This window comes from Acanthaster planci, linkage group LG18 (genome assembly GCF_054643075.1).
Source record: "Acanthaster planci isolate LZ-2023a linkage group LG18, COTS_SCS, whole genome shotgun sequence".
Taxonomy (NCBI): domain Eukaryota; kingdom Metazoa; phylum Echinodermata; class Asteroidea; order Valvatida; family Acanthasteridae; genus Acanthaster; species Acanthaster planci.
In genome coordinates this window covers 12,946,782-12,972,470 of record NC_141794.1, presented here as the reverse complement: position 1 = coordinate 12,972,470, position 25,689 = coordinate 12,946,782, and the positions used below count along the sequence as shown (strand labels likewise).

Below are 25,689 nucleotides of genomic sequence, written 5' to 3'. Positions count from 1 at the left end.
TAGAGTTGTTATGGTGCTACGGTCGGATTATATACCTCAAAGCGCGGCATCACGCGTGCTGTCAACGTAGGGGAGTTCTATTAAGATGTCGTCTGCTGGCTGTCAAGCTGGCGCGCTCCATCCCGTTGGCAAAAATCGTGAGACTGTTATTTCCCGCCGAAATGGAGGTTGTAATTCCAAGGCAAACTCCACTTTTGGGGGTTAGCTATGTTATCGACAGTAGGCCTCGGATTTACGTGGGTTCTATAAATAAACTGACAGTTATCAACTTCGAAGCTTCACTGGGGAGAACCACAGCCTTTTAATGCTGCATGGAAAACATTTCAAGCTCAAAATCCGTGGCGATTATAAAAGTAACAAACACGCATATGCACCACATTTTTTTCTGGAATTCTCCAGTAAGTACGAAAAGCTGTGCCATATTTACCTAACACATAAATTTGGCACACAAAATACATTTCTCAGCTGATCGACTGAAATATTCCTCCTAAACAGTTGTTTTTGTAGCACGTAAACAACATTTTTTTCACTTGCGTCTCGCAATCAACCTTCAAAGGCAGTTGAATGGATCTTTTACGACCCATGTTATCCGCATCTTTCACAACCATTTTCCCGCCATATTTGATTATGAAGCTTAGTTCATATCAGAAATCTTGCGACTTTGTTCTCCGTTTTTTTACCATGAGCGTGCAACGTTGGGTTACCGTAGCCAACAAATCAATTTCGGATATGTTCTCATATCAAGCTTGGCAGATCGATGGTATCTGCAGATGTAGCTCTACATGTATGACGTCAAAACGAACAACCTACACAAAGCAGCTCGTGATTCTTTAAGTAAATAAACTCGACTTTAACATGTGTAAACTAACGTCTTCAACCAACTCCAGTCTTTAAATCAATCAATATCGATAGAGGGCGTTCCCATGTCAACAACTCGGTTCGCCTCTCTTACATGTGTTGACGAACGAGCTGACAGAGAATTGGGGCGAGATGCGTTTATCTATAGGTTTAGCGAATTTACACCCGAGGTGCGATTCGTGTGGGCCCCGTTAAAATAAAATTGGTTCGCTTGGCCTAGTTAATTAATCACATGATTATTTTTTCACCGGAGAAAAGGTCACATCTTACCTAATCCTACTCCAGCGAGACGAAACACTAGTCACTTCCTGCTCTGCTCGAGTCTGCCTTTGCAGTTCTTTCAATTTTTATATTTCCCCCATGCCCCAATTCCAACAGCTTCTGGTAAGTCTGTCAATCGTCTTAAGATTACATGTAGGTTCAAGTTGAAGCACAGCTATACCTGTAAGCCATGGGGGATCTTGTCTCAACTAAGCGATAAGTAGCTTACCTTGGCGGATAATTAAAAGTTGTATGGGGAACATCAAATTTGAACTGCTGTGTGGTAGCTAACATATTGGGTCCCTTCCAAAGATCCTTGTTTCTGATCATACGCGTTACTCTAAAGACTGCAACGACAATGAGCAAAATACAACATGTCTGCTGCCACCAAGTGGCTGACATTTGCCTATACGGCCGACGTTAACACTTTCCATTTAACACATACGCTGCACGATCGCTCAATGTCATGAAGTATTTCTTTTGGAAACATTTGCTGCGATGCAACTGCTAGGAGCAAGTGGCAAACGGTGCGTGCTAAATGTTTACCAAGGCCCAGGATATATGAACAATTTGAAAGACCCCCTGTGTCAGATAGAACCTTAGGTTCGTTATTCTCTTATTTAAAGATATCCCAAAATGGCTTTTCGAGTCTTCCCTACTGACGATTTGCATTGGTTACTTTAATAGAATCTCCATAAGAAAGCTGGCTCTTTCAACACGCCTTGCTTTATTAATGGGTTTGTATCCCCAAGCCCCGTAGCCATACCAATGACTAAACTACAAACAAATTCTGTAAGCTTTGCTCATCTGCTCAACCAGAAGGAACAAACGCGGGGAGACATTTGACAGCCAATCAAAGTGCGCTTTGCCATCCCTTAACCCATCTTTCTCCTGTCATTCTATTGTGTGGCCCTATCCATTCCCCACCGCCAATTATCTTCATAATTTCCAATTCAAACTTTTCCCGGGTGTTTTCACAGCCCTCGCCCGTCGATCCACTGTTTGTTTGTTTTTCTTTTTATAGAAAAAATAGCGTAGAATGGTGACAAAATTCCATGAAAATTCATTGTATTAGCGCGAACATTCTCATCACGTCTTACCGACACTGAGGGGAACACTCTGCAATGCAAATGAAGGCATTGGGGCCCCTCACACCACGCCTGTGGTACCACAGCAACCATTGCGTCGCTCTTGCCACGACCCTAATGAGAGGTCTACCCAACGGGTAGTTTACGGATGAAAAACCAAAAGAAAAAAATCTGAGCCCCCCCTCTCCCGTCTCCATCCGAAGATATGACTTGAGGCCAAGTTTAATTCATAGTGTTGTTCTGGGTTATCCTCTCTCTACCCCCCTCAAACCGCCATCGATCGGGCCCTCCAGCGCGGATTGATTTAGAAAAAGAAGGAACAGCACCAGCCATGGGGTGTGCGGCTGAGACGCGTTAATTTACGAGGATTTGGAAGCAGCTTAAGGGGTTTCCTACACTCGGCCTGAGGCTAATCTCATCACCGCAGAGGCAACTTAAATGACATCTCTTGAATAATGTACGCACTCGGCTGGTCTGAGCGGCACACTCCATCAATTAGCCCGTTGCTATCTCTGGTCAATAAGGGCTTCATGTTACGGCCCTAGATATATCGGAATGTCTCGCGGAATCTCGGGTGTGGCACGGCTTGGAGGTCCCTTCCCGTACCGCGCTTTGCATGCTCGACACGCCATTTTAGTCAATTCTCATGGCCTACGAGAACTAGTTATTTGGGAGGTTCTGAGAGACTGTATAAGGTTTACACGAAATTTTGACGTTGTTGAAAATTTTTTTGTTCACTTAAATTTGACGTTTGTGGCTATGGCTTACACGTTTCTTTTATAAAACTCATGCAGGAATAGTCCAATCCGTAAACAAAATGCCACCACTATGGCCATTTCTACAACACCCGTATCAACGTAAACTGCACAACTTGTATAAACTCCATTAATGTTAACCTCCACAGGGTTTTATCATGGCTCGCTGCTATAGACCTTTTTTACCCTCGTGACTGGATTACGCTAAATGTAAACAATACCACGACGTGTGAACCGCCTTGGCCACAGTGATCCCATGTCCGGTTCGTAAGTGTGACGACACTTCAGTTTAAACCACGCCCACTGCACACGTTCACTGCACATAGAGTTACATGCATTGATAGCCGTTTCCATGGAACCATGGAACCGAAAGTTAACGCGAAACTTCAGCGATCGTCCAATGGGAGCCTGCAAATCGTGGCGCGTCTGCCTTTGTGACGAAGTCACTTACGAACCGGATATTCCTACGGGCAGCTTCCACCGCGTGCAAGCGCACGTGCAAACAGTGCATGCTTGACTAGTTTATTTTGAATATAGGTATATTACCATCACAACACACAGCAGTCCAGAACGATTGTTACATCACAGGAAAAAGGTTTACATGCAACATGCCATATGCTACATGATACAAACAAAGCTAAAACGACAGCCTTGCTTAATGTGAGATGATAACTGTGTAGCACACTTGATATGAGGGCACTGCAAGCTGACTGCGGACTTAGTTGCATAACAGGCTTGGCCTTACGCTGTAGCAAAGTATCGAAGCCGAATCCTGCAGATTCGAATGCACTTCGCACGGTGTACCATTTCATATTCGTGGCAGAGGATTTTCTCTTGAATACTGATGAGCATGTTTACTTGGTGTTAGAAGGTTGAAGTAAAGAAAAAAACATGTAAAATGAAACGGGAGCAGCAGGTCTACGAGCCATATTCCTAAATGAAAGTTAATTTCCTCTCTCGCGCCGTGAAATAACGCCGAAATCGGTTAATTAGTTTGAAGCATTCCATCACATGATTGAACACAACAAGAAGCTGAATGAAAAGCCGATGCAGGCTACAGTAGACTAGCGAGAACAAGGAACTATGGGGAAAAATTGAGGTGCGGCAAAAACTTGAAGAAAAGAATTTCGCCCGAGGGCCGATTTCGGATCTGCACTGGCCCACTTCACACGCCGCAGAAAGTTTCCCAACTCGGCGGTCGATGTTGTGCCGCCACCGGGCGTTCGTCTTGCCTTACCGTCGGACCGGCTAGGTTTTCAATCGAACTCCAAATTCAAGAATCCACGGCCGGCTGTAGAGCCGATGACGATCCTTCGAAGACCAGCTGTATAATCCTACGGGTAGTTTCTGAGTTCATCGTGTGAATGATCGCCAAAGAGACCAGCTCGGATGACTTGCCATTTCATTATTTCGCCAAAACTCATATTTTCGATTCCGGCAAATTAGCAAGGTTTCCCTCAAAATGTCAGGCCGCTGAGGAAGCAATTTTCTTTCCCTTGCCGTTCAATTTTATCACGCAGATCGCGCTAATATACTTAATAGCAGGTAGTCCGCACGACGAAGGAATTATTACTCTGATTTCCCTCCAATTGTCTTCTTACTTTATCAGTGCAAGTAATGCACACTCTTTTTGTTTTTAAGTTTCCTGTCCACGCATTTCCTGAGAGAATACGACACATTCTACCGAACCGCGGCAAGGCAAGCAATTCTTTGATGTCGCTAGTCAAGCTCAGTGAACCCTGTTCGCCTGAGCATGACTGATTTGTTCTAAATGACGCAGTGACATTTTCGTTTCAACGCCAATGAACCCTTTTTATCCGTAGCCGCATGGCAGGTATTTTGAATGAGTGATTTCCTCGCTAGATGGAGTCTCGTGAGTCTCGTCTCATCCCATCACTCAGCGGGACTATACCACCGCTAAAAAATTGCCAAGATGTTTGTCTCACTGCGAATATCATATCGCTTGATATTCCGTCCGAAGACACGTTTCTTAGTTTCTGGGTTCGTTCAACGTATATATTCTCCACGGCCTACTACATGTAACACAAGTCTACTTTTTTACCCAGCATTCTCGGTTATCCAAAGAGCGAAACGGAATATCCATAATAAATTCCCTGAATTTTAGGATAAACACTAGAATTTACCGTCTCCGAGAAAGTTTCCATCTTTCTTTTTTTCTCTTCACAAGCGGTGCGCTATTTTCCACCATGGGACGCTTCACTGCAGCGAACACTTTGATTCTGCTGCGATTTCAAGGAGAGGATAAACGCTCAGATTCCACAAGGAAGGAGAGTCCCAGTAAGTGGATCCAATACCTATCCCACTTGCATATACTTCATCAACACCACTTTCAGGGAACGAGCTGTTTCCATTGCACAATGCAATACATTTTCACTTTCCAAAGGAAATCAATAAATCGATCGATCCATCAAATAGAAATGTAACAAAGGCTGACATTATTTCAAGGTAAGAATTGAATTTATAAACTGCAACTTGTAAAGTTTCGACAATGCCTATACAACTGGTTTATCATGCGAAAACACAGCAAACGTGTTTCAGTGTTTCTCTTAAAATATCATTTCTTTTATATTCTATTTGACGTTTATGGAGGAAAGCTTTCTTTTTTAATTAAAACCAGCGGCAACTCTGTCTCCAGCCATTGTCAAGTTAATACATGTATGTTCACGGTGTAAGCAGACCAAAAGGTGTCAAGGTCTGCTGCTACTCGGCAGGAAAGAAATCGTGGTTGTAGATGCGGAGCATGTTGAGATCATTTGGGGGATAGCTGTCTATGAACACTTAATGTACAACGAAGCAGCATGTGAAATGTATATCTATCGTGTATTACTTACAAAATGCGTACGTTTGAACCGAAATGGTACAGTACATACAGAAATGTATATATCGAGGCGATATGTGATCAGTGATAATAATTTCACGGGGATTTCTTGCACCGTATTGCCAAACACGATTCCTTGATAATTCCTCACCTTAAAATATTAAGTTGAATATGCTTGGAGCAACGGGAAAATGAATAAAGATGTCTGCTGCCACCCAGAGTTTAAACCTCAGACCTTCCATACGATCTCTAAACTTGCAAACACTTCAAACTAACAGCTTCAGGTTCACGACTTGAAATTTGAGATAGCGAAGATAAGATAGGTTTCAGTGATAATGAGGGGAACGTTGGAAGAGCGCTCATTATGAAATCTTACCTGATGAGTTGTTATAGGTGTGGTCAGCCAATGGACCGGAGTACCAGCTAGGGGAGTGACCTTTGGTACGAATCCAATTGAAGTCATTGTTGGATGACTGCGTGTACCCGCAGGCTCGTTCATTCTGAAAGTCGCATGATATGACAACTGCAATAGAAACACACAAAAATAAGAGATCAGGCAAACCGCCATACTGAGTAGTTATACAGCACGGAAGGTGACCACCTTGCGACAAAGTTTGCTAATGGTCAGCAAATATGGCTTCTGCACAGCTATGCAACCGAGAAGACACGTTATTAAAAGTACAGAATTGGGTAAAATCTAAGTTATCAAGAAAATGTCAGAGTAAAAAAAGATTTAAAAAGTCAGTCAAAAAAGAAAGGCGTGTCTCCATTTATTTCTTTCTCCACCAACCTTATGGTTTTATTACAGTAGCTTTACAAAATAAAAGCTGCAGTAAAATCACTGCTGACAACAACAGATGACTCATAAATTCACTTAATTCCAACTTTTATATCTTTTTGCAACAAACACACTTTAAACTATAGTCTTCCCCTTCGTGCGACACAGCCAGAAATTCATGAAGCTTTGCCATACAGTGTCTGCGCTCAAGCACCCTACAACATACAGAAAGACGTCAACGGCCATTTAAGAGGATATCGCCCAAAAGGTATCAACATGACCCTCATCGATCAAAGGGAACATCTGAATGTCGCGAAGTCGAAATATCAAAATACTCGGCGAATCCACTTGTGCGTATCAGCGTCGACAGCCCAACCTATCAGTAACGGCAACCGGACCCAATAAAACGCCCTTGAATTTTACAAGCCTAGCACAATTACGGCTATTTAAATACGCGGCCATTGTTCAGTTTGAAAACCCAACACGGGCACTGCTCAGACGATTATAACCATCAAATCTCTAAAAATGTTATTTTTGGGACGCACTTGAAAACCGCCGAGGAGTATCATTACACCGCACGTTAGAGGAGTATCATTACACCGCACGTTAGTGTGAAGTATGGCACCGCTCTTGGTAACTCAAGTATTTTTGTGTGTTGTTGAACGAGCCTGGGATAGGCCGAAAAGTCCGGTGGCGCAACACGCACGGGGACGGGAACCCGACGAAAACTGAGCACGCGTTAATTGACGCCAACTAAAGCTTGTTTCCTGTCTCCTCCAGAAATCTAATATAGAGTTACCCACTTGTTCGTGTGTGTCAGGTGTTCCCATCGATCCGTTTGTTTTGTATAATCCTCACGCCTTCGGGGCCTCTGTGTATATTTTGTAGGTTATCAACTTGATCAGATTCAGGAGCTTTGTGCTCAGCTATAATACACGCTCAACTCGCCAATGCGATGAGAGCCCAAAGAAGAGGCAGAACGGCACGGGGCGGTGGGGGGGGGGAGTTCCGTTACAGTTTGGCGTTCGTTGACATTTGGAGCAAATTACATTTAGGTAAGCGGCCGGGGCCAGCTCAGAGGCTCGCTAGCAAGGATGGGGGAACAGATAACTTGACAAAGTTGGTGAGACTCGCCGCGACAATACAACACCTCGGGTACGAGGTGGATAAACGAAAGGTGTATCATCGTAATGAGGGCATACAGGTCAACAATGGACGTTTGCTCGTAACAAATGCCCCTTCGGGGCTCTGAGAAGGGTAAATGCATGACGTAATATTTGTCGAGCACTCATCGGGAAGAGTTCAGCAGAGCAACAACACGTGTAAAAAAGTCCGCTTACGCATGACACGTGTGCACTAAATGTAAGCCGCTTCTGAATCACCTGGCTGCGACTTGAAATACGATAGACTCGTTCGTGTTTTAGGCAGCAGTCACGTTATTCGGACATGGCCCTACATGCGTTGATTAGGACAGAGAGTAAACCACAATGCCTAGCGTGCCAGTATCCTCCTATGACGTATTTCCGTCCGATTTTATGAAAGTCTTTTGCCCTTACCAGCGCCACATAAAGTCGGTGAGGACGATCGCACAATGGACGATAGGGAACAGAGCGCGTGAAACGCACAGCACGACGGGCTGAATATCAATTGGAACGGTGAGGGGAAAATGGAAACCAGGTAGGCCTACATTGACAGGCTCTTTCGCAGTAGTCTCTACACAGTTCAGCTGTCGTGGAATGGGGTATCTGCTCATCTTTATCAAACACCAAGTTCCCCAGGCTGTGTGCAATAATCCCCAGGAAGAATACTGCTCTTAAGACTGCAATTTCCCCGGTGGATGTCACTCTTAGGCTCAACCAGCTTGGACCGAAAACAACTTCAGCCGGTCACTGAGCTAGATGGTGGGCGTTTGCTGCCCAAAAGGACAATGTTATCCGGGCCTGTTAAAAGTAAGATCACTCACACTCACTCTCACAAGATCGCTTCACTTGACCGAAGATGGCGCTGTGCTGCGATGACAAAAAAATCCCGCGCATTTCTGTGAATCACCAGAGTACATAATACATTTTTGCTGACCTAGGAAAATGGTTTTCCGCTGAGCTTTATTTACAATTTCAGGCGCCAATAAACCCATATAGAGTACAGCACATTTGCGTGGAACTGGAAAACTGAACAATGTCAGATGTTTTCAACACGAATTAATATAAACACTTCGCAAAACCACAATGGCTAGTATGGATGAATCATACTTTTGGTTCACTTTATCGCAAACTATAAGCATAATTGCAGACTGTCAAAAATAAAATAAACACAAAGTAAACACCAACTGGCCTGCAGTAAATAACCGACAATGCAAAAAAACTAGAGGGTAAAATCAAAAGATTTCCATTAATGATTTGAAAACATTTCATCACCAATCCATCATGATTTCTTCCTCCCAACAATCCCCATCCCCTTGAAATCATCTGAATTAAAATGCACTTAAACAAGTAATATTATTAACATAAAGACCAGTTTCCATGGAATAACATCCGGTTCCCCACTGCAGCAATTAACGGCCAACTGGCCAAAATCTTGAAAAATAAGCCAGCATTCAGATGCATTTCATGTCCTTACAGGCCCCGGGTGATCATAGCCCTAAGGGATTTCCTCACTCTGTTGAAAGCACTGGGGCGGGCTCGGCGAACTAGCGCCCGAAGGAGCGACCCCGTGCGCCGGCCGCACTAGCTGCGCTTAACTTCCGCCATTCCTTCACATCGAATAATTTCGTTCGCCGCGCACAACAGGAAATGTTGGAACGGGGAGTGAAAACGCAGAGAGCTCGAAGAGTGCCACGAGGGAACACAGCCAGGTGGGGAAGGAAGACGGGTAGAAGGAGGCAGACAGCTCGAGCTTGGTGAAGGTGTTCGCTGCCTATCTTCAGTATGGCTTACGGTGGTTTGTGCGTAAACGGCTGTTTGCTGCCTGAAATATCACCGCTGGAATAATGGCAGCTTGCATGTACAATGCATAGTAGATCATATCTGTATCGTGACAAAACGCCAAGTGACTCTACAAGTAAGATATGTCGATTGAAGAAATATCGAACAACTTTTAAATATTCCATGTTTCACCACTTTAGAAAGACAACTAGCCTTGTACGAAACAGCCACCGGATGTGCCAAATTAACAGACAGAGCGGCTGATCGATAAAGAGAATGTTTAATATTTCAAAGTTAGGTCCAATGTCTTGGGGCTCTAAATTGAGTTGTCTGTTTCTCATAATTCTTACTGCTCCACCTGGCTTTGCCAAGTCCACACCTTATGTACAGGCGTCTGATTTGCTTTCTTTTAAGTGGGGGTTTACATTGCGGCCTCTCCGTCCACAAGTTCGCCGTCTCAGTCAACCGACCGTAAAAATGGAAGATGACAGAAACTATATTTACAGTCACGCTCCGCTGGGGCTCTGGGACTCGACGAATTATGTTTCTGATTACTGGGTAATTTCATAATACGCACTCTCGTCGACTTACAATTCTCGGCGGGGACCTGAGTTTCTATCAGGCATGTGGTACTTCGTTTTCCTCCATGCAGCGCTAGCGAAGCGCACTCCCTAACGCTTGTTCCATGACGACTACGGGTTAGTCTGTTCTGGATGGTGAAGGTCATTGAGGATGAGGGAAGGGATAAAGAAACGATCAGCTTGTCTCCCATCTCGTCTCCAGTAAATTGGGAATCTAAATCTTTCAGCAGCTTGGTTTACGGTGGGGGAAGTTGGGGAGAAAGGGAAAATGTCAAGTTCAAGTCTACCCCGTAACTCAGAGTGGAATGGTCATGACTTGGGCAAACATGATTATTTGCCAGGCCATTTCTAAGAACTGTCAATTGATTTCCAGTGTGCTCTCAGAAGTACAGGAAAATTTCCTTTTGGAGGGGACCATTTGGCCAAACGATAGCAAAAACACCCGTGATCGCATTCACGCAAAATCGGGAGGGGCAAAAACGCTTTTCGTGTTAGAATAAAGACAGATTAACGATACGCCCCTTTTGTACAAATCCCGCTCAAAAGCTACAAAAACTGAAAAACTTTGAAGAAGCGTAAAATCAGTTCAGAAGCCCATCTTGGAACACCAAAATATATGATATGAAAGCAGAACATTAAAGCTTCCAACCTTTTCTTTACAACCGATCCCCTGGCAGGGTCCATGACTAACACAACTGTCCTTTCATGCTTCTTCCTACCTCGGATACAGATCTGTGGTTCGTTGCAAAAAAATTTCTTCTTGGCCTTCAGGGAAGGGTCTTTTCTGCACTTCATGATTTTGTGATTGTGTTCTCTATGTTACATGTTTCATAAAACTATACATGTTAGAAGAAAACATAAGTTTATCTTAGAATGCCTGAGTTAAATTTTCATATACTGCGATCTGTCCCTTTAATGCAGAGGAATCACTTGATGGTTGGGGATGTTTTCTAGTCGTCGTTCCCACAGATATGAAGGCTAAAGGATAGTGTCTGTCACTAAAGATGACTTATGTTGAAATTGATTTCAAATAGGCCAGCTCCCCTGGCATTTTACCACGGCCTTATTTGGTGAAAGTTACAGTTGTATGAAGGTTTTTCATCAGGTTTGGCCTGCAGCGCAGATCTTCTTCTCAGGCACGGAGGAATATTAAGCAATCTAATACGCCACATTACAGCCAGCTAGTTGAAGAAGTATTGCCGCGTAAAATGCTGAGAGACCGGGAAAAAGGGGGCCACTTAAAGGTACAGACGGGCTCTGAATCGCCCAAATATGCAATTACGGAGCTGCAGTCAGAAACATGATCCATGAAAAATTTCATCGCCAAGCACCTTTTGCCTTATACGTCTAGGCAAACCTACAGGGTTCGCTGACCCTTTGTAATCTTCCTTTTCCTACTTTCTAAGGGTGCTTCGGTACAATATACACATCAAGGATGAATAGAGCACTGACCATTTTTTTTAACCACAGTTCAACATTATTCACACGACAAACGCATTTTATAGCTCTATGGGTGTTTACACGGAAATAAGCTGGACAAGGCTTCGTAGCCAGCTGCCCAGGTGATAAACTCTAATACGTGACCGAAATCATACCGACCACAGGGTACGGGGATACATAGTTCAGACCTTCAGGTTTTTATACCCGGCGAGACATGCAAAATGCACGACAGTAATATCCATAACCGAATTCCATGGGGTACAACTCTGAGATCAATAGTTACCAAACAACAGGCATTGACCTAGCCCAAGATAGGTCAAGTTGGTATAAATATGGCAGCCGGTATTAATATAATCCGGTTGCTCCGAGGTAAACATTACGGCACTGTAACAACTGCACGCCGTGAAATTTAACGACGGAAAAAATCGTCTCTTTCGAAGGTGTTGGTAATTTTATTGGCTTGTATGAAATATTTATAGATATTTTAAAGACGGTATTGTGTTGGGTGATTCTAAATGGATGACCCTCACGGTGCTGTTTGGCGCCACCAGGCGTTCCGAAAGTTCAGTCGAAACTTACTGGGGTCCGATCAAACTTCAAAGACGAATTACTCAAAGCATTGCAACACTGTGGCTGTAGGCCTAGTCTAATGAGATTTAGTGTGCACGGTCTACGTCCCTTTGGGTATTTGTGTGTTCACGGTGTAGTAACTTCCTTGATCGCTTTCCTTCATGACGTTAGTTCTCCACTGCATTTCACTGTTTATTTGTGTACTAACAATCAGATGTTTATGATACCAAGTGGCACGGTGCATATTTCTGATGTTCCAGGCTAAACGTAGAGACGAAATTCCAGTTTGGAGCAGAACCACAGCAGATTGTAATGTAAACTTCGCCACGCAACCAAGGCTCCAGTCTTGGGTGCTTTTGTTTTTCTACGACGGCTCATGGTTTCAGCAGACTCCTTTGAAGCGCGGTCCTTTCATCGTGCTGTCGCCCTGGGGCCGAAACGCGGCAAGGCTTCCCCTGATAATCCTGCAGACTCCCCGTGGTACGCGGAACACCCAGAAATGCGCATGGGTGATTGGTATAAAGCGACGTGATATCCCCCTAACTGTGGTGTCGCTCGCGACTGACCACGCGCCGGGTTGGGCGCGCCTCAGCCAGCCAGTGACACACACACACACACCCTGTCACACCCCGAGGACTTCTAAAAACTACCCCTACAGCCTGCGCAGAAAGACGGCTGTCCAAACTCATCTGAATTAGGACTGGTCGTAGTGCGGGTAACCGATCTCCGAAAATGGTCCGGGGCGATATTGCAATTGGTTCTGCCAGCTCTCTAGGATTAAAGCTTAGAGGACCTCATATTTGTGTTTCAACTTCTCCTTGTTTTCGCTCCGTGCGGATGGGTATTGCTTTGTTCATCAGTCACATTGCCCCAGGCAACAAAGAGCAACGCCGTCCTCTCCACCCTGACAAATTCGCTTCATCAATTTTCTCGGTTGGTCAGCAAGATCGTAGAAGCTCATTCATGATTCTATGGACTCATATACCATCGTGACGACGAAAAATTAATAAAACAAGTCTCTTGGTTTCCCTCCATTTCTACTTCAGCGGGGAACGTCCCTCCAGATTTCTAATTCTGAATTGGTATTCAGGACACCCATCCCCCAAAATCATATGTGTATCCTAATTACAAGCCCGGCAAATATTAATAAAAGTGAAAATGAAATGCAATATAGGATTACAATGCGGGCAGACTAGGCGACAAGGCTAGCAGGCAATCAGGGCCCGACAAATCAGTTTCGCCCGAGGTTCGAGTTCCAAGTCACCTTCTGTCGACCGGATTAATTGAGCCTGGACCGGTTTGTCTTTCTGATGACAGACTCGGTCTCGGCCAGCCAGCCTCGGACTGCGCCTCCTGCCTGTCTGTCTGACAACCTTTGATATCACCGAGGGGAGCCGAGCCGTGCTTAAGCATGAACACCCAAACCAAGCCTGTCAAGACACGATTCCTAACAACCATTACGGTTGATCCCCTCAATTAACCATCGCCCGGAATGAAAAAAACTCTCCAAACACACACAAATCTTCGGCAACTGGTAACTTACAAGAGCTAATTGGCTAGGAGGACGGACAGGGCTCATGAGTTGATATTCTGTTTCACGCCAACGCATCCAAGCTTGATTAGCTTTTGATCCTCGGTAACTCCTGGGTCGACCAAGGGCTAAAAACTCACCGAATCGACAACACACTAGCATCGCTCACCGGGTTTAAGGATGGCGCCATCACGTGCAGCCCGTTATTGATGACTTATTGACAACGACACTCAAAATCGTGACTGAGTTCTTCAGTCGGACACTTCCAGGTCAATAAATGTCCCCTGATTCGATTAGTTTCTATTCATACCCAGAGTTTATTGCTTGCAGTGACCCCGAAGAATCAGTCCTACTTTCAGTCCTGAAATCGGAAAGCTTTGGTATTTTCTACGGAAACAACAATAAAGGTTAAAAACCATTAATATCTTAGCTTGGTATGTACAGAAACGGACGACAGGATACAAGAGATTTCATTAACGTAGAGGTTATTTCCAAACGTAGACCTGCTGCTTTGCCCAAAATAGCACTGCCCCGAGAATATCGACTTAACACGTGACTTGATATGCAGTGTAAATCATACTAATTTAATACGTGAAAAATTTGCATAATGTAAACATCAATTGATTAATAATTATTATGATTGCCGTGCACGGAAATCCGTTTGATTTCAGAAAACTGTGTTCCAGCAAATACCTCTTTTTTAATTTCATTATCTTTAAACCTTTGCAGTTCGAACACCATTGCTATAAATCTGGATACATGTTTCACAACAGGAGGCTCGTCATCAAAGAACTTGTAGAAATGCCCAGCACACTGATGGTATTTGCTCTATAAAGATTTCCACTCTACACTATAGGCCTCCTACGCCCATCTATTTTTAGAACACAGTGCTCCCTTTACTTTCCAGCCATATTGATCAAGATCATTATAAGTGTGCGGCGTCTAATCGTTTGGGTCCCTCTACATTAAACACATCGATTTGCCCATCCAGTTGCGATTGACACGCACCTTTAAATTCCTCTCACAGTAGAGGAATCCCATGATATCGAACGGTGTTGATAATAGCCAGAGGCAGACTGTAGTTTTCCGTAATGGAAATGTAGCATGGTATTATCAAGTACATTCTTTTATAACTGTGCGCAAAACAAGTTCCATGTACCCTTACTAGTTTTTAAGCAGTTCTGCTAACCCACTTTTTACCAATTGCTTACCTACTTTTAAGCAAGCTTTATAAAGTCTGCTGATAACATTAGTAGCCAACGTTCCGAGGGCAAGTCTCAATTGGGCTTTGATTTCCTAAATAAATCAACAGAGTATTTTGAGTCTATATGACAAGAGAAAACAAGCAAGGATCCAATCTTACCAATGGATCTCCTTTAACCCCACATGTTCTAGCATTACTTTTAACCAATAATGCAATTCAAACAAAATGCAGTAGACAGCCACATCACTAAAAGGCGTACGTAGGACAAAACGAGATGTCAATGACACCCTGAAACACCTTACAGAATCACCCAATGGACTGGAGGATTTGGCAGGCGTCACACAGTCTGCTCTCCGTCCGCACGAGAATACATCGTTACGTGAACGGTTTTGTCATCTTCTTTGTCGATGTTATGAATTTTTTTCCCCTTCTCCTCTCTCACAACCTCCAGTCAGACATCGTCTAGAGCACCGGCGTGTCCGAGGGCACTCGAGTTTTCACGGACCAGCTGCATTGAGATTTTTACGCCCAAAGAGACTTGCAGCCACAGCGCGCTGCCTTTACTACGACAGCGAGCGGTCGTAGTGGCGTCGTGCTATCTACTGTAGCTTCACGCTAAAAGACAGGGATTGCTCTGCTGTCGGGCAATTGTGAAACGAGGTTTACTTGCTCACGGTCCATGGCGGTTGATATAATAATATGGTGAGATCGGGAGTAGAGGACCCATTATGGTTAAACCAGTTGCGGAATTGAGTGCATCGCTGGCACAAAAGCAACCTAGCCTATAAATACCTTCCCAACATCCCCTCAAACGGTGTTTCGTCCTTGCTCCTAATATCTTAAAGAACCCGTTCTCAAATCAAACGGAACATCTTCCATTCAGATAGAAAAGACCACTGACTGGAAGAAATTCCCGAATTTGATTATCTATTATGGGAATCGAACTTCACCTGTACTCTCCACTTCTTTGCGCCAAGCCAGGCATTCCCTGATGCAAAGCCGCGGCGACTGATATCGAATAGGCATCATTGGATTGTCTGGGCGCGTCTAGCGAGATATCGACGTTCACGGTGGATTGTGTCACGGACGTATGGCGTAGGGATTCCCCTGATAAAAACCGCTTTCAGTATAGGGGGAGTCATATCGAGGATTACCCGCTAAACAAGGGGTCTTTCACTTCGCCATTTCGATTAGCCGAAGAAGGAAAAAAGCGTGGCAAGAACATGTAGGGGCGCCACTTAGCGCTCGACTTCATCGGCGATGACGGGAAGTCGTATCCAGGCTCCGACTTCTTTCCTAATAAAAACCAAAAAGGCAGACAACAGGATGCTGCGTCCTTGTCCTAGGATTGTGCAGCCATAGCACTTGCCCTTGGGATTTGCGGCTTAAGTGCTGGTCACATGGTCAGGAAGGAAAGAATCTGGTTTTCACCACTGGGACGGTTGTGTGTGTTTACTTACCTTTTTGCATGCACCGTTTTTCTCTGGGCTCTGCGATCAACTCATGACAAGAACACTTTAAATCGCAGCATACTTGATAACACCAGTCCTTTGATGAGATATTTCAAATACTAAACTTGTACAAATTAAAGAAGAAAGGTTCCTTTTGGATGAGATTGACGATTTATAACATACAAGTACATTAATATATATTTCCTGGAATGTTTTTACTCAACAACTTTTTCCTGTTTACAGCAAACAAGTATTCCCTGCAAAACATTCCACATCAATGTTAGGTAGTATAGGTGGCATGTTTCTCGCTAGACGTTGCCAGACGTGTGTTGCTGTTTTGCGCACAATGTTTGACTTTCCCAAATCCTCTGTAACACCCCCGTTATTCCTTTTCCTGACTCCACCACCTGGAGTGTTTACTCTTTAATCAGCGGGTCAAGCCCTGTCCACTTACCGAGAGCTTTGCGGACGACCCTCCGCGAGCCCCATCCCCTTCACTTGAAGCCCCAAATCCGGCTGCAGGTGGAGACACTTGATAATGTCGGAGGGAGGGTATCGCCGACTTTCAACAACCCGATTACGTTTCCCGGGCCGCTTTGACGTTGGCGACTCACGGATTGAATTTAATACGAGTGGTCAGCCCAGTTCTTCGTCCCAAATTGACAATATTCAACCTTGCATCTTCTTCCCCTGCGTGCACTGGCGACGTCGCCACTAATATTCGCATGAGGAAGCTAAGCCGCTTTCGCCTCCCTAATTTCCTGGTTGCTTCAGCAGTTTTTTTCCCGATTCAGGGGATGAAATATTTGTTGGTAACTGGATTCATATGAATTTTCAACCGCACGAGGCGGCGCTATTTGTTGAGAAAACCACGTGAGATCTGCAAATTAATTACTGTTCAGCCCTTAGGGTTAAGCTAGTGGACCTTGCTATTAAAGAAATTATTTACGGTGGATGAAATCTAAATGTCAGTCCACATAAATCTAACAAGCCTGAACCTTGAGAATCATACAGCTCTTCAACCTTTTTTGTTTTGTAACTTCTGTTCCGATGTCCATGTGACGCACAAAGGCCTTTAATTATTTTTCACCCGATTTGGAGAACGGTGGAGAAATTCCTGAACAAACATTGCACGTTAGTTGGATTATCAACCATCTCAATGTGAATCAAAGTTCCCAGACACTTTAAAATCAAAACAGAAAATCATCTGTTTTCAGCCAAGCTTTCTAGTACTCTTGATAAGGTTTAACCAACAGGCCTATGCATCTAACAGCAAACCGTCAAAACAACCAATGTCCTGTACTTTAAACGCGTGTTGAAGTCTGCCTGGTCGTCATACCCGTCTCACCTTGCCCGTACCCTGGGGGCTCTGCCGACGCTACAGCTTCGAAAAAAATATCTTTGACTCAAAAGCCACACTGCCGACAAAAAAAGCCGGCATGACCCTCGAGAGTCCCCCCCCCGAGAAGAAACTTAAAGGTAACAGACACAATCCCCACCACGTCTAAATAAAGACTTGGTATCTGTCGCGAATCCACTCCAACGCCAACTTCAAAAAACTAGCCGAACAAAGGGCCTACAACTCCTTGCAGAACTGAGAACTCACAAACCAAACGGGGGCTGGGACTTCCAGAACAGGTCAGCCTCACCAGGCTCGCTTGCGGGAGGGAGGTGGTAGTCGAGCTGGCGACAAACACTCGTTGCTAACGATGCCCGGCCCCTCTCGGATGCCCTCTCGATCTTTGCTACTCGGTTTGATATTCCTTCACGAGTGCCTCTTGTGGCAGGTTGTAACTTACACAACAAGACGCTTACGGGTTTCCGCCTCGCATATTAGGCTACCAATGAAGACTGGCAAGTCAGGTTAGACCTTTGGAAATACAAAGGGTGAAGCACGTTCTCTCTTGTCAATAACCCTCGCAACACAAGAGTAACTACACGGGTGGAAGGAAAGTCGTCATGGAAAAAGATTAAATGAATTTGGAACAGTAATAGTTCACGCAACTCACTGTAGGAAGTGTAGTAGAATACCTATTTAACTAGCCAAAAGCTACAAATTGATTAAACCAATGCGTACTTCCCCCTCGTAACCCACTTGCATGGATCTCTGTTTTGATATAGCAATGTTCCTAATTCAAGTCCTCGAATTGCCAACCTACAGACAGCACAGTCGTAACCGTGCTCAGGAAATCTTGGCGTGGAATGCGGACAGAAAATTGGTTTTGAAGTCGAGACGATAACTGAGCACAGCTACAGCCCGCATGGATATTTAGGAATTTCGCAATTTAACAACACACACCGCTACAGCGCAAACAGGAAATCAACCGGCATTTCAAAGCCCGTCTTGAACAGTGAAGTGGGCAGCCACTTAAACCCAATTCTAGTCGAATGAATTCCGGCAGAGTGGTTCGCAAGAGATTGAGAATAATGCCAATTCAAGACTTAGCTTTGATTAAATACCTAAAATTCCAGGAATGTGATCTGTTTGCTGTGACAAACAGGAATTAACCATTGACCCATTCCGCAATGAAGATTGTGAGCGCTGAATCGCGGTAGGTACATACAAAAGTCTACCTAAAAGTCCTCAAAACACCCAACAAAAGGTGTTTTTCCCAAAGTGATGACAAGTGTGGAACAATGTGGTGAATGAGACAATGTTGTGGCCTTGAGGAAATGTGCGAACATGTTGACGTGTCCAAAGATGGTGGTGGATTTCTACGGACCAACCAGTTAACTTGTGGTAAAAGCTCGGTAGAGGCGTGCCGTGCGATACCGTATTGCCTTTGGTTATTGGTGCTAAATGTACACGTAATTTCTCTTTAATATGAACGACTTTACTGCAAGTTTTTAACGCTGGTGATCCATAACCTATAACTAACACATGCTTTCAATCAACTGATGCAATAAACACCTTACAAAACCCAATACCAAGAAATGTTCCCAACTCAAACCCTCCCGAGACAACTTTGGGATGAAGGGGAAGGAAAGGTTCACGTATGACAGAGCAACGTTGGAATCAAACCCACAGTAAAGCCATTCAGCCGCCTGCAATTTGTAACAGTTCCCGCCAAAATATCTCCAGACACTTTCGCTCTCGGGGTGTATGTATTTAATGGGGCCACGCGGGTCGTACTCTGAGCCATCAATCACAGAGGGGATCCAGGCCTAAAAAGTACGATTGGTGGCGCTTCCCAAAGGAGTGACCTTTGACATTAAGTGAGGAGCAACAGTCACAAAACACAGGGTCCTTGGGAAATTTCAGTTGTCACCAAAACAAGCCTCTGATTATCGTTATATCCGCATCGAAATCACTTAGCTGTGGCTCTTATGAGAACTCGCTGCGACCACTACCATGAATCGTGCGTGATTTCATGGAGTAGCCAAGCTATTCGGATTAGATATATCCATTCGCGAATTGGAACCGAGTGTGCACTTTGCAACTGATTCTATGGCCGGGCTACCACACCTTTGGCTACGTCGTCTATCAGCATGAGCCTATGTAGTTATAACAGGGAAACCAGTGACTTATAGCTCAAAGTACAAGACTCGGAACGGCCTGGAACTTCAAGGTCACTTTGGTTTAGAAGTATAAATCACCCAATTTTAGCTCGTTCAAAAACTCATGCGTACAGACTACGACACAACACCCAGGTTCCAAGCAAACGACGAGTCGGGCGCAAAACTCATACCGTCTGCACTATGGTCACGACTATGCACCACTATACAATATCACACACGAGTTCCATATAGGCTCTTCTCGGACGAAAAGAAGACGTGGCCTACAGCCTCCGTCCTGACAAGGACAACCCGAGAATAAGAAAACAGCCTTTGAAAATGATCTCCCCGTGCTGTTTTCTTTGGCGCCACGCGAGATGACAGTTACAGGGAGAGGACGTATCAGTGAACGTGATTCCTATTACCACTGAGTAACACGACAAGCGTCATCCTCTGCAGCTATTGCGATTGGTTAATCCTATAGTTTCCTCTCCAACTACTGCTACCCAGAAAAAGACTGACAGCGTTTTAATTGGAACGAAATACCAGCAAGGATTCCGTCGGGAATCATATTGGATGTCCAGTGCGATGATATGGCCAGGGGCAAACAAATATGAAATCTGATGTTGCAATCGCCATGTCCATCCTGGATTGAAAAAAACAAGTTGGCCCCCTGGTGTCGCTTCAATGACACAACCCCTTAAGACGACGGGATACCGTTTGGTAATGCATTATCTATATAACGCTCTGTAATTACGATGTATCTCATCAGCTTTTCGTTTTTTTTCCAAATTCAAATAGGGTTCATGACGTGTCGGTTGAAAGGCGCCAAAACTTTTCGTGTACTGAAGATGGGTGTCCCTTTCAAAAAATCACACGCACAAAGATAACGGAAAGATACGCAGAGGGGCAGCAAGACATGTCCTTGCTGATATTAACAGTCGGGATGCTCTTGCTATCGAGGCTATAAGCCGCATAAGAACGCAGGGTGCCTTTATGAGAAAATAAACGCACTAAATTGGTTCCAACCCAGCTTACTCCATAAATAGACCTATATACCACTTCAATGACACTTGAGAAAAAACGGCAGCTGCCCCTATCGAATCCTAATGTCAAGAAGGGACTTTCTTAGTGCTCATACGAGCCTCGTGGTTATTAGCATTTGACCAAAATGAATATGTGGTCCAATTATTGGTTGGTGAAAGAAAATGTCTCTGAACAATCACACCTGCGATGAGCTGATGGCACTCGAGAATAACACCCTGGCGCCTGGACGAGAATGTGCACATTTAATTTCAGGACAAGGAGTGGGTCCGGCGGTTGGTCGCTAGAGAGAAAATAAGAAACGAATAAGTGAATCACAGTTGGTCTATTATGCGCGGGGAATAATAGGTTAACGACAATTGCGGGGATGAGATTGGGACAGAACAGGTTCTGGCGGCTGGTGATGAGCACACCTGAGTGACAGTGTGGACAAACGGAAGTGTGAGACAAGAAAACTCCTCCAGTCCGGCTCCCGCAGCTCCTCAGCTGAAGGATTGGGCTCTTGACCTCGTCTGCAGTCGTCTGTGTGCGCTTGGTAGTTAGGGAGAGCTACACGCGGCAGCAGGCGGCTGTTTTGGTGTCTCCTTCATCAACGGCTGTTTCTAGCGCGAGTGCGAAAGCCGGTCACCTTCCTCCTTTGGGATTTCAACATGGACTGCTATTAAATTTTGATAGGTTGCCGGAACTGGTATTTATTCAACGATTTGATTTAACTCCATCTGTATTTGTTATCCTATTATGTCCTGTCCAGTGCTTCATGTCAACACCTCATTCCTATCGATCTTGATAATCTTGAGACCTACATATGCATCGGATCACCCATTTCGAAAAACCGTATCGAATACACAACACCCACGAGGTGTAAAGTGATGTATTCACTCATACTTTATACACCGTTCGTCGGCATTACTTTTAAACCGTAACGCCATAAATGATGTAGACATGTCGTGCATTTATGATTTCGAGAGGAAATGTGATGAGAAAGATCAATTATGCAGGCCCTATAAGTAAATCACGGCAAATGGCTTCAGCACATACGTCAATTTATGGCCTCCAAGCAGAAGCCATTTCTTGATAAAACGTCTGAAACAACCGATCCATTTGAAAAATGACTAACAACCGAAGTGTGATTGTGTGACACTTTGTGACTGATTGGACCACGTGCTTTACGGACATGCAACGGCCGAAGCGTACTCAATCAAGCACAGACTGACAATTCGGCATGCTAGTCCTTCCACTCCTATTCCCGATTCTAATTTAGTTCTTTTTTTTAACGTGGGTTTGGGGCAGACCTCTTATTAATGTATCGATTACCAGCAAATCATCAGACATTCCGGCTACTCCCATCCCTGATACACCGGCATCCATTACAGCCCCCTAAAACGCGGGAAAGATTTCGCGCCAAAAAGGCTCGACTGGAGTGTGCCGTGTGTGCAGATGTACGCATACTCATGGATACTGTGAACCCGAGTCAAAATGAGAGAAGTGCAAAGGAGCGGGAATTAAGGACACAGTCCCCTAACAGTTCTCTGCCTCGCTTTCTACCCCGTAGCCCTTCCGTTATCGGACTGAATAATGACAGGCCGAACCAATAAAGGCTAGAAAAACTAACGGAATGCAGGGCAGGCCACACTGCGCTGTGTGTACTTATTTACCCCGTGTGTCCGCATTGATTTGGCTCGCAAAAACACCCTGCCGGAGTCGACATGCACTGCGAAATCCCGTAAATGGGTGATCTTACTGCCCGCCAAGCCAGTGATTAGATTCGTTTGGACAACACTTTATCGGAGGAATCTCCAGTAATGCATGCAACCTCTGCTTTTTATAGACAAGTTTTTTTCTCTCTCTCCTCGTTTTGAAGTAAGATGGACTTCTCTACCTTGACCAAAGAAACGGCCGTGCGATGCGGAAAACAAGCCGCATTCGGACAGCTGTGGTTAAGGGCCTGCTTCCCTCACTTAAAGGGGCTGCTTTGAAATTCCCCGTTGTGACTGAGGTGTTGTTTTTGGTTGTCCTTGTTTGCAGAGGAATTGACTGCAAAACTGCTGCACATCACCTTAACTATACAGACATTCACAAACTCGGCCCTCTATTTGGTATACGGTCCTTAAAAATGGCTAAAATTACACAGCTCACTACAATCGGGACGCCTATGAAAACAACTATGGCAATGGTAGGCACACAAGCACTTTATCACAGTGGCAACATGCCAGATCACCTGGGAGCTAAACTGTACGCAATGATTTATAGCACAGAACCTGCACATCGTCATTCAAAAAAAAAAAAGAAGAGGGGAAAATTGGATTTTTAATTTAATCAAAATTAAGAGATCGATGTAGATCGAAGTGGCAAATTTGGAAGGCTCTGCTAATTCAAGCCCAAGAGCGTCTCTAATGCAAGTTTAGAGTCGTCTTCTGATTAAAAATCCTCTTTCACTCCTGTAGCAGAAACAGCGAGAAGGAAAAGGCCACATCAAGATGAAAACGCGCAGAGTATAATACACTGGTGCACTGATTACCGCTGCCTCCTAGCAGTAGCAGCATCCGTCTTAATTGAACATGTACCACCGCACTGTCTGAAGGAAATAAGTCAATTACTCCATGCAGCACAAACAGAACGTCAATTACTCCATGCGGCACAGGCAGCAAAACGGGAATAGATGATATCGAATGAAGTATTCTATATCATCTAACGTTCGCAAGTCATACCCATAGGTTGACGATTTTGTTTTGTACCTTTGAAGGTTCGTGCTCACATCAACATGCTGCCCGATGTTCTCTAACATCTTCTTTAACAAAAAAAAACGAGTTTCTTGAGGAACTTAAGAAAAAGGTAGCAGAAAAAGTAAAACTGCTTGCGATAAATTACTTTTATGTCCGGACACCATTTTGTGCATTGCCATCCCGAATTGTGCCGGGTACCAGCTGCACGTGATTAAGATTTCATTCGCCGACCTGGTAGGATGCAAGACGAATAACAATGAAGACGTCTACCAAAGTACGACGAGTAATAAAACTGCAATAAATACAGGCACTTCCCAAACACAGCTTTCAAAGGTCTAGAATTACCGCATCTTCAGCTCAGCGACAGCTCCTGTCACATATCACTTCTTAAAGATTCATAAATCCATACCTTCAGCCCAATTAATTCCCGATGGGGACTCTTTACGCAACCGTCCAACCATGCTCTAGCCAACATGTGATCTCATTTCTTAATCATGATTCTCGCACCGGGCACATTCCGAGACTGCATTTTTTCTCTCTCACAGCGGGATCTTTCCCTTCTTTAGCTGCAGCTAGAGTAAACGCTCCCTGCCAATTTCCTTGCTCTGCCGATATCGGTTACCTCAGATGGCCCTGAACGCTCCGTTTTGAGCCTAGCTTCATTACGCCAGATCGTCTGACCCTCCTGACCCGAACGTATCGTGATCGGCGGACTAGACTCATATCCAACAAGGTTTGTTTTAAACCATTGTTTACACAATGGACTAAACAAAAACCACTTACGCCGCTAGAAAACAGCCTTTCTCCCCATTTTTCAGATGTCATAAAATTCACAGTAACTCAATATAGGTTTACATGTACATATGTAGAATACACCGCCAACCGATACTTCAACTTCGACAGAATTGGGCTCCCCCCCGCCCAAACCGACTCTGTTTACAATAACATGGTGTTTGAGTTGTACCAGTTATCCGTTCAGCTTGATACATTTTTAGCGTCACTGGGGAACACATTAACGGTACACAACTGTTCTGGTACCCAGACGCATCTATCGCTATAAGCCTATTGCGTACATGTATTGTAATTTATGGAACCAAAGTGAATAACGGAAAACTTGTATAACTTCTTTACCAAGTCGAGTCTTAAAACTTCATAGCGCTATAAGAACAAATCAAAGTCCATAATTACACTCTGAATAGAAAAAAAACGTGATCTTCTTTGACTTTGTTCAGAACAAAGTCAAAGAAGATCACATTAATATCAGGAGATCCACTTTTGCAGGTCCCATGAAGAGCATCGATATCAGCCAATCTGATGTTCCACTGGGTATTCGGGGTGAAAAACAAGCTTAAAGTGTGTGTAACATATATTAGAATGGTTGAAATAACAATCACTGCGTGCATTATAGATTTAACAAACCGGTCTCTGAGTAGAGGTCACCTGTGGACGGGCATCGTGCTGCTTTGTCCATAATATACAAATCTTCAGAAATGAATGCAGGTGTTACCATCATCATAATATTATGCTTGAACAGAGCCGAGGATTTCAGACATCGAGCACAATCACAACCAAAACCCTCCGAGAGCAGATGACGGAAATGTCAATATGAAGCGTAGGTGGATGGCGACCGTGCCGTGAATGGAAACACAAGCTCCCTAGCCTAGCCATTCTGCTGGGGGGGGGTGTAACTGGGAAGCCGGTGGTGAAAGGTAAAGCGACAGCTTTGGTATCAGAGCAGCTAGGGAAGTTGGAAAACTTAGTTTACGCTCCACACTAGGAACTCGTGTCGAATGATAAATAGGTACTGTCACATTTCCTGGTGTGGTTTACGCGCCACGCTGCTGTGAGAAACTCCGCAGAAATGCTTAAATTCCTTTGCGGTTCCACACATTCCATGTTTATACATTTCAGCACGCACTTATTTATTTGCGCGCATGCTGTTACCATGTAGACTCTTGTGACCTATCGCCAACCGTGACCTTAGGCTCGTTCATTAGTGGGTAATGTTTACGCCACTCGACCAACCCAACGATTCTGTTCCTTTCACCAGGTGTTAATCATCATTTAACTTAAACGCACTGGGAGTTCAAGCTCGGGGTCAACTACTTATTAATTTTTTTTTACACCAGGATCCATCGATTGCACACGGG

At 44.4% G+C, this 25,689-nt stretch overlaps 1 protein-coding gene across 1 annotated transcript in view; it reads right to left on the bottom strand.

Annotated features, from left to right (window-relative positions):
- LOC110985702 (uncharacterized) overlaps positions 1-25,689 on the bottom strand; it is a 66,907-nt gene that overhangs the window by 11,883 nt on the left and 29,335 nt on the right. Inside the window, exon 2 of the mRNA XM_022246915.2 lies at positions 6,178-6,324. Coding sequence (XP_022102607.1) covers positions 6,178-6,324 — 147 coding nt within the window. The remainder of the gene's footprint in view (positions 1-6,177; positions 6,325-25,689) is intronic.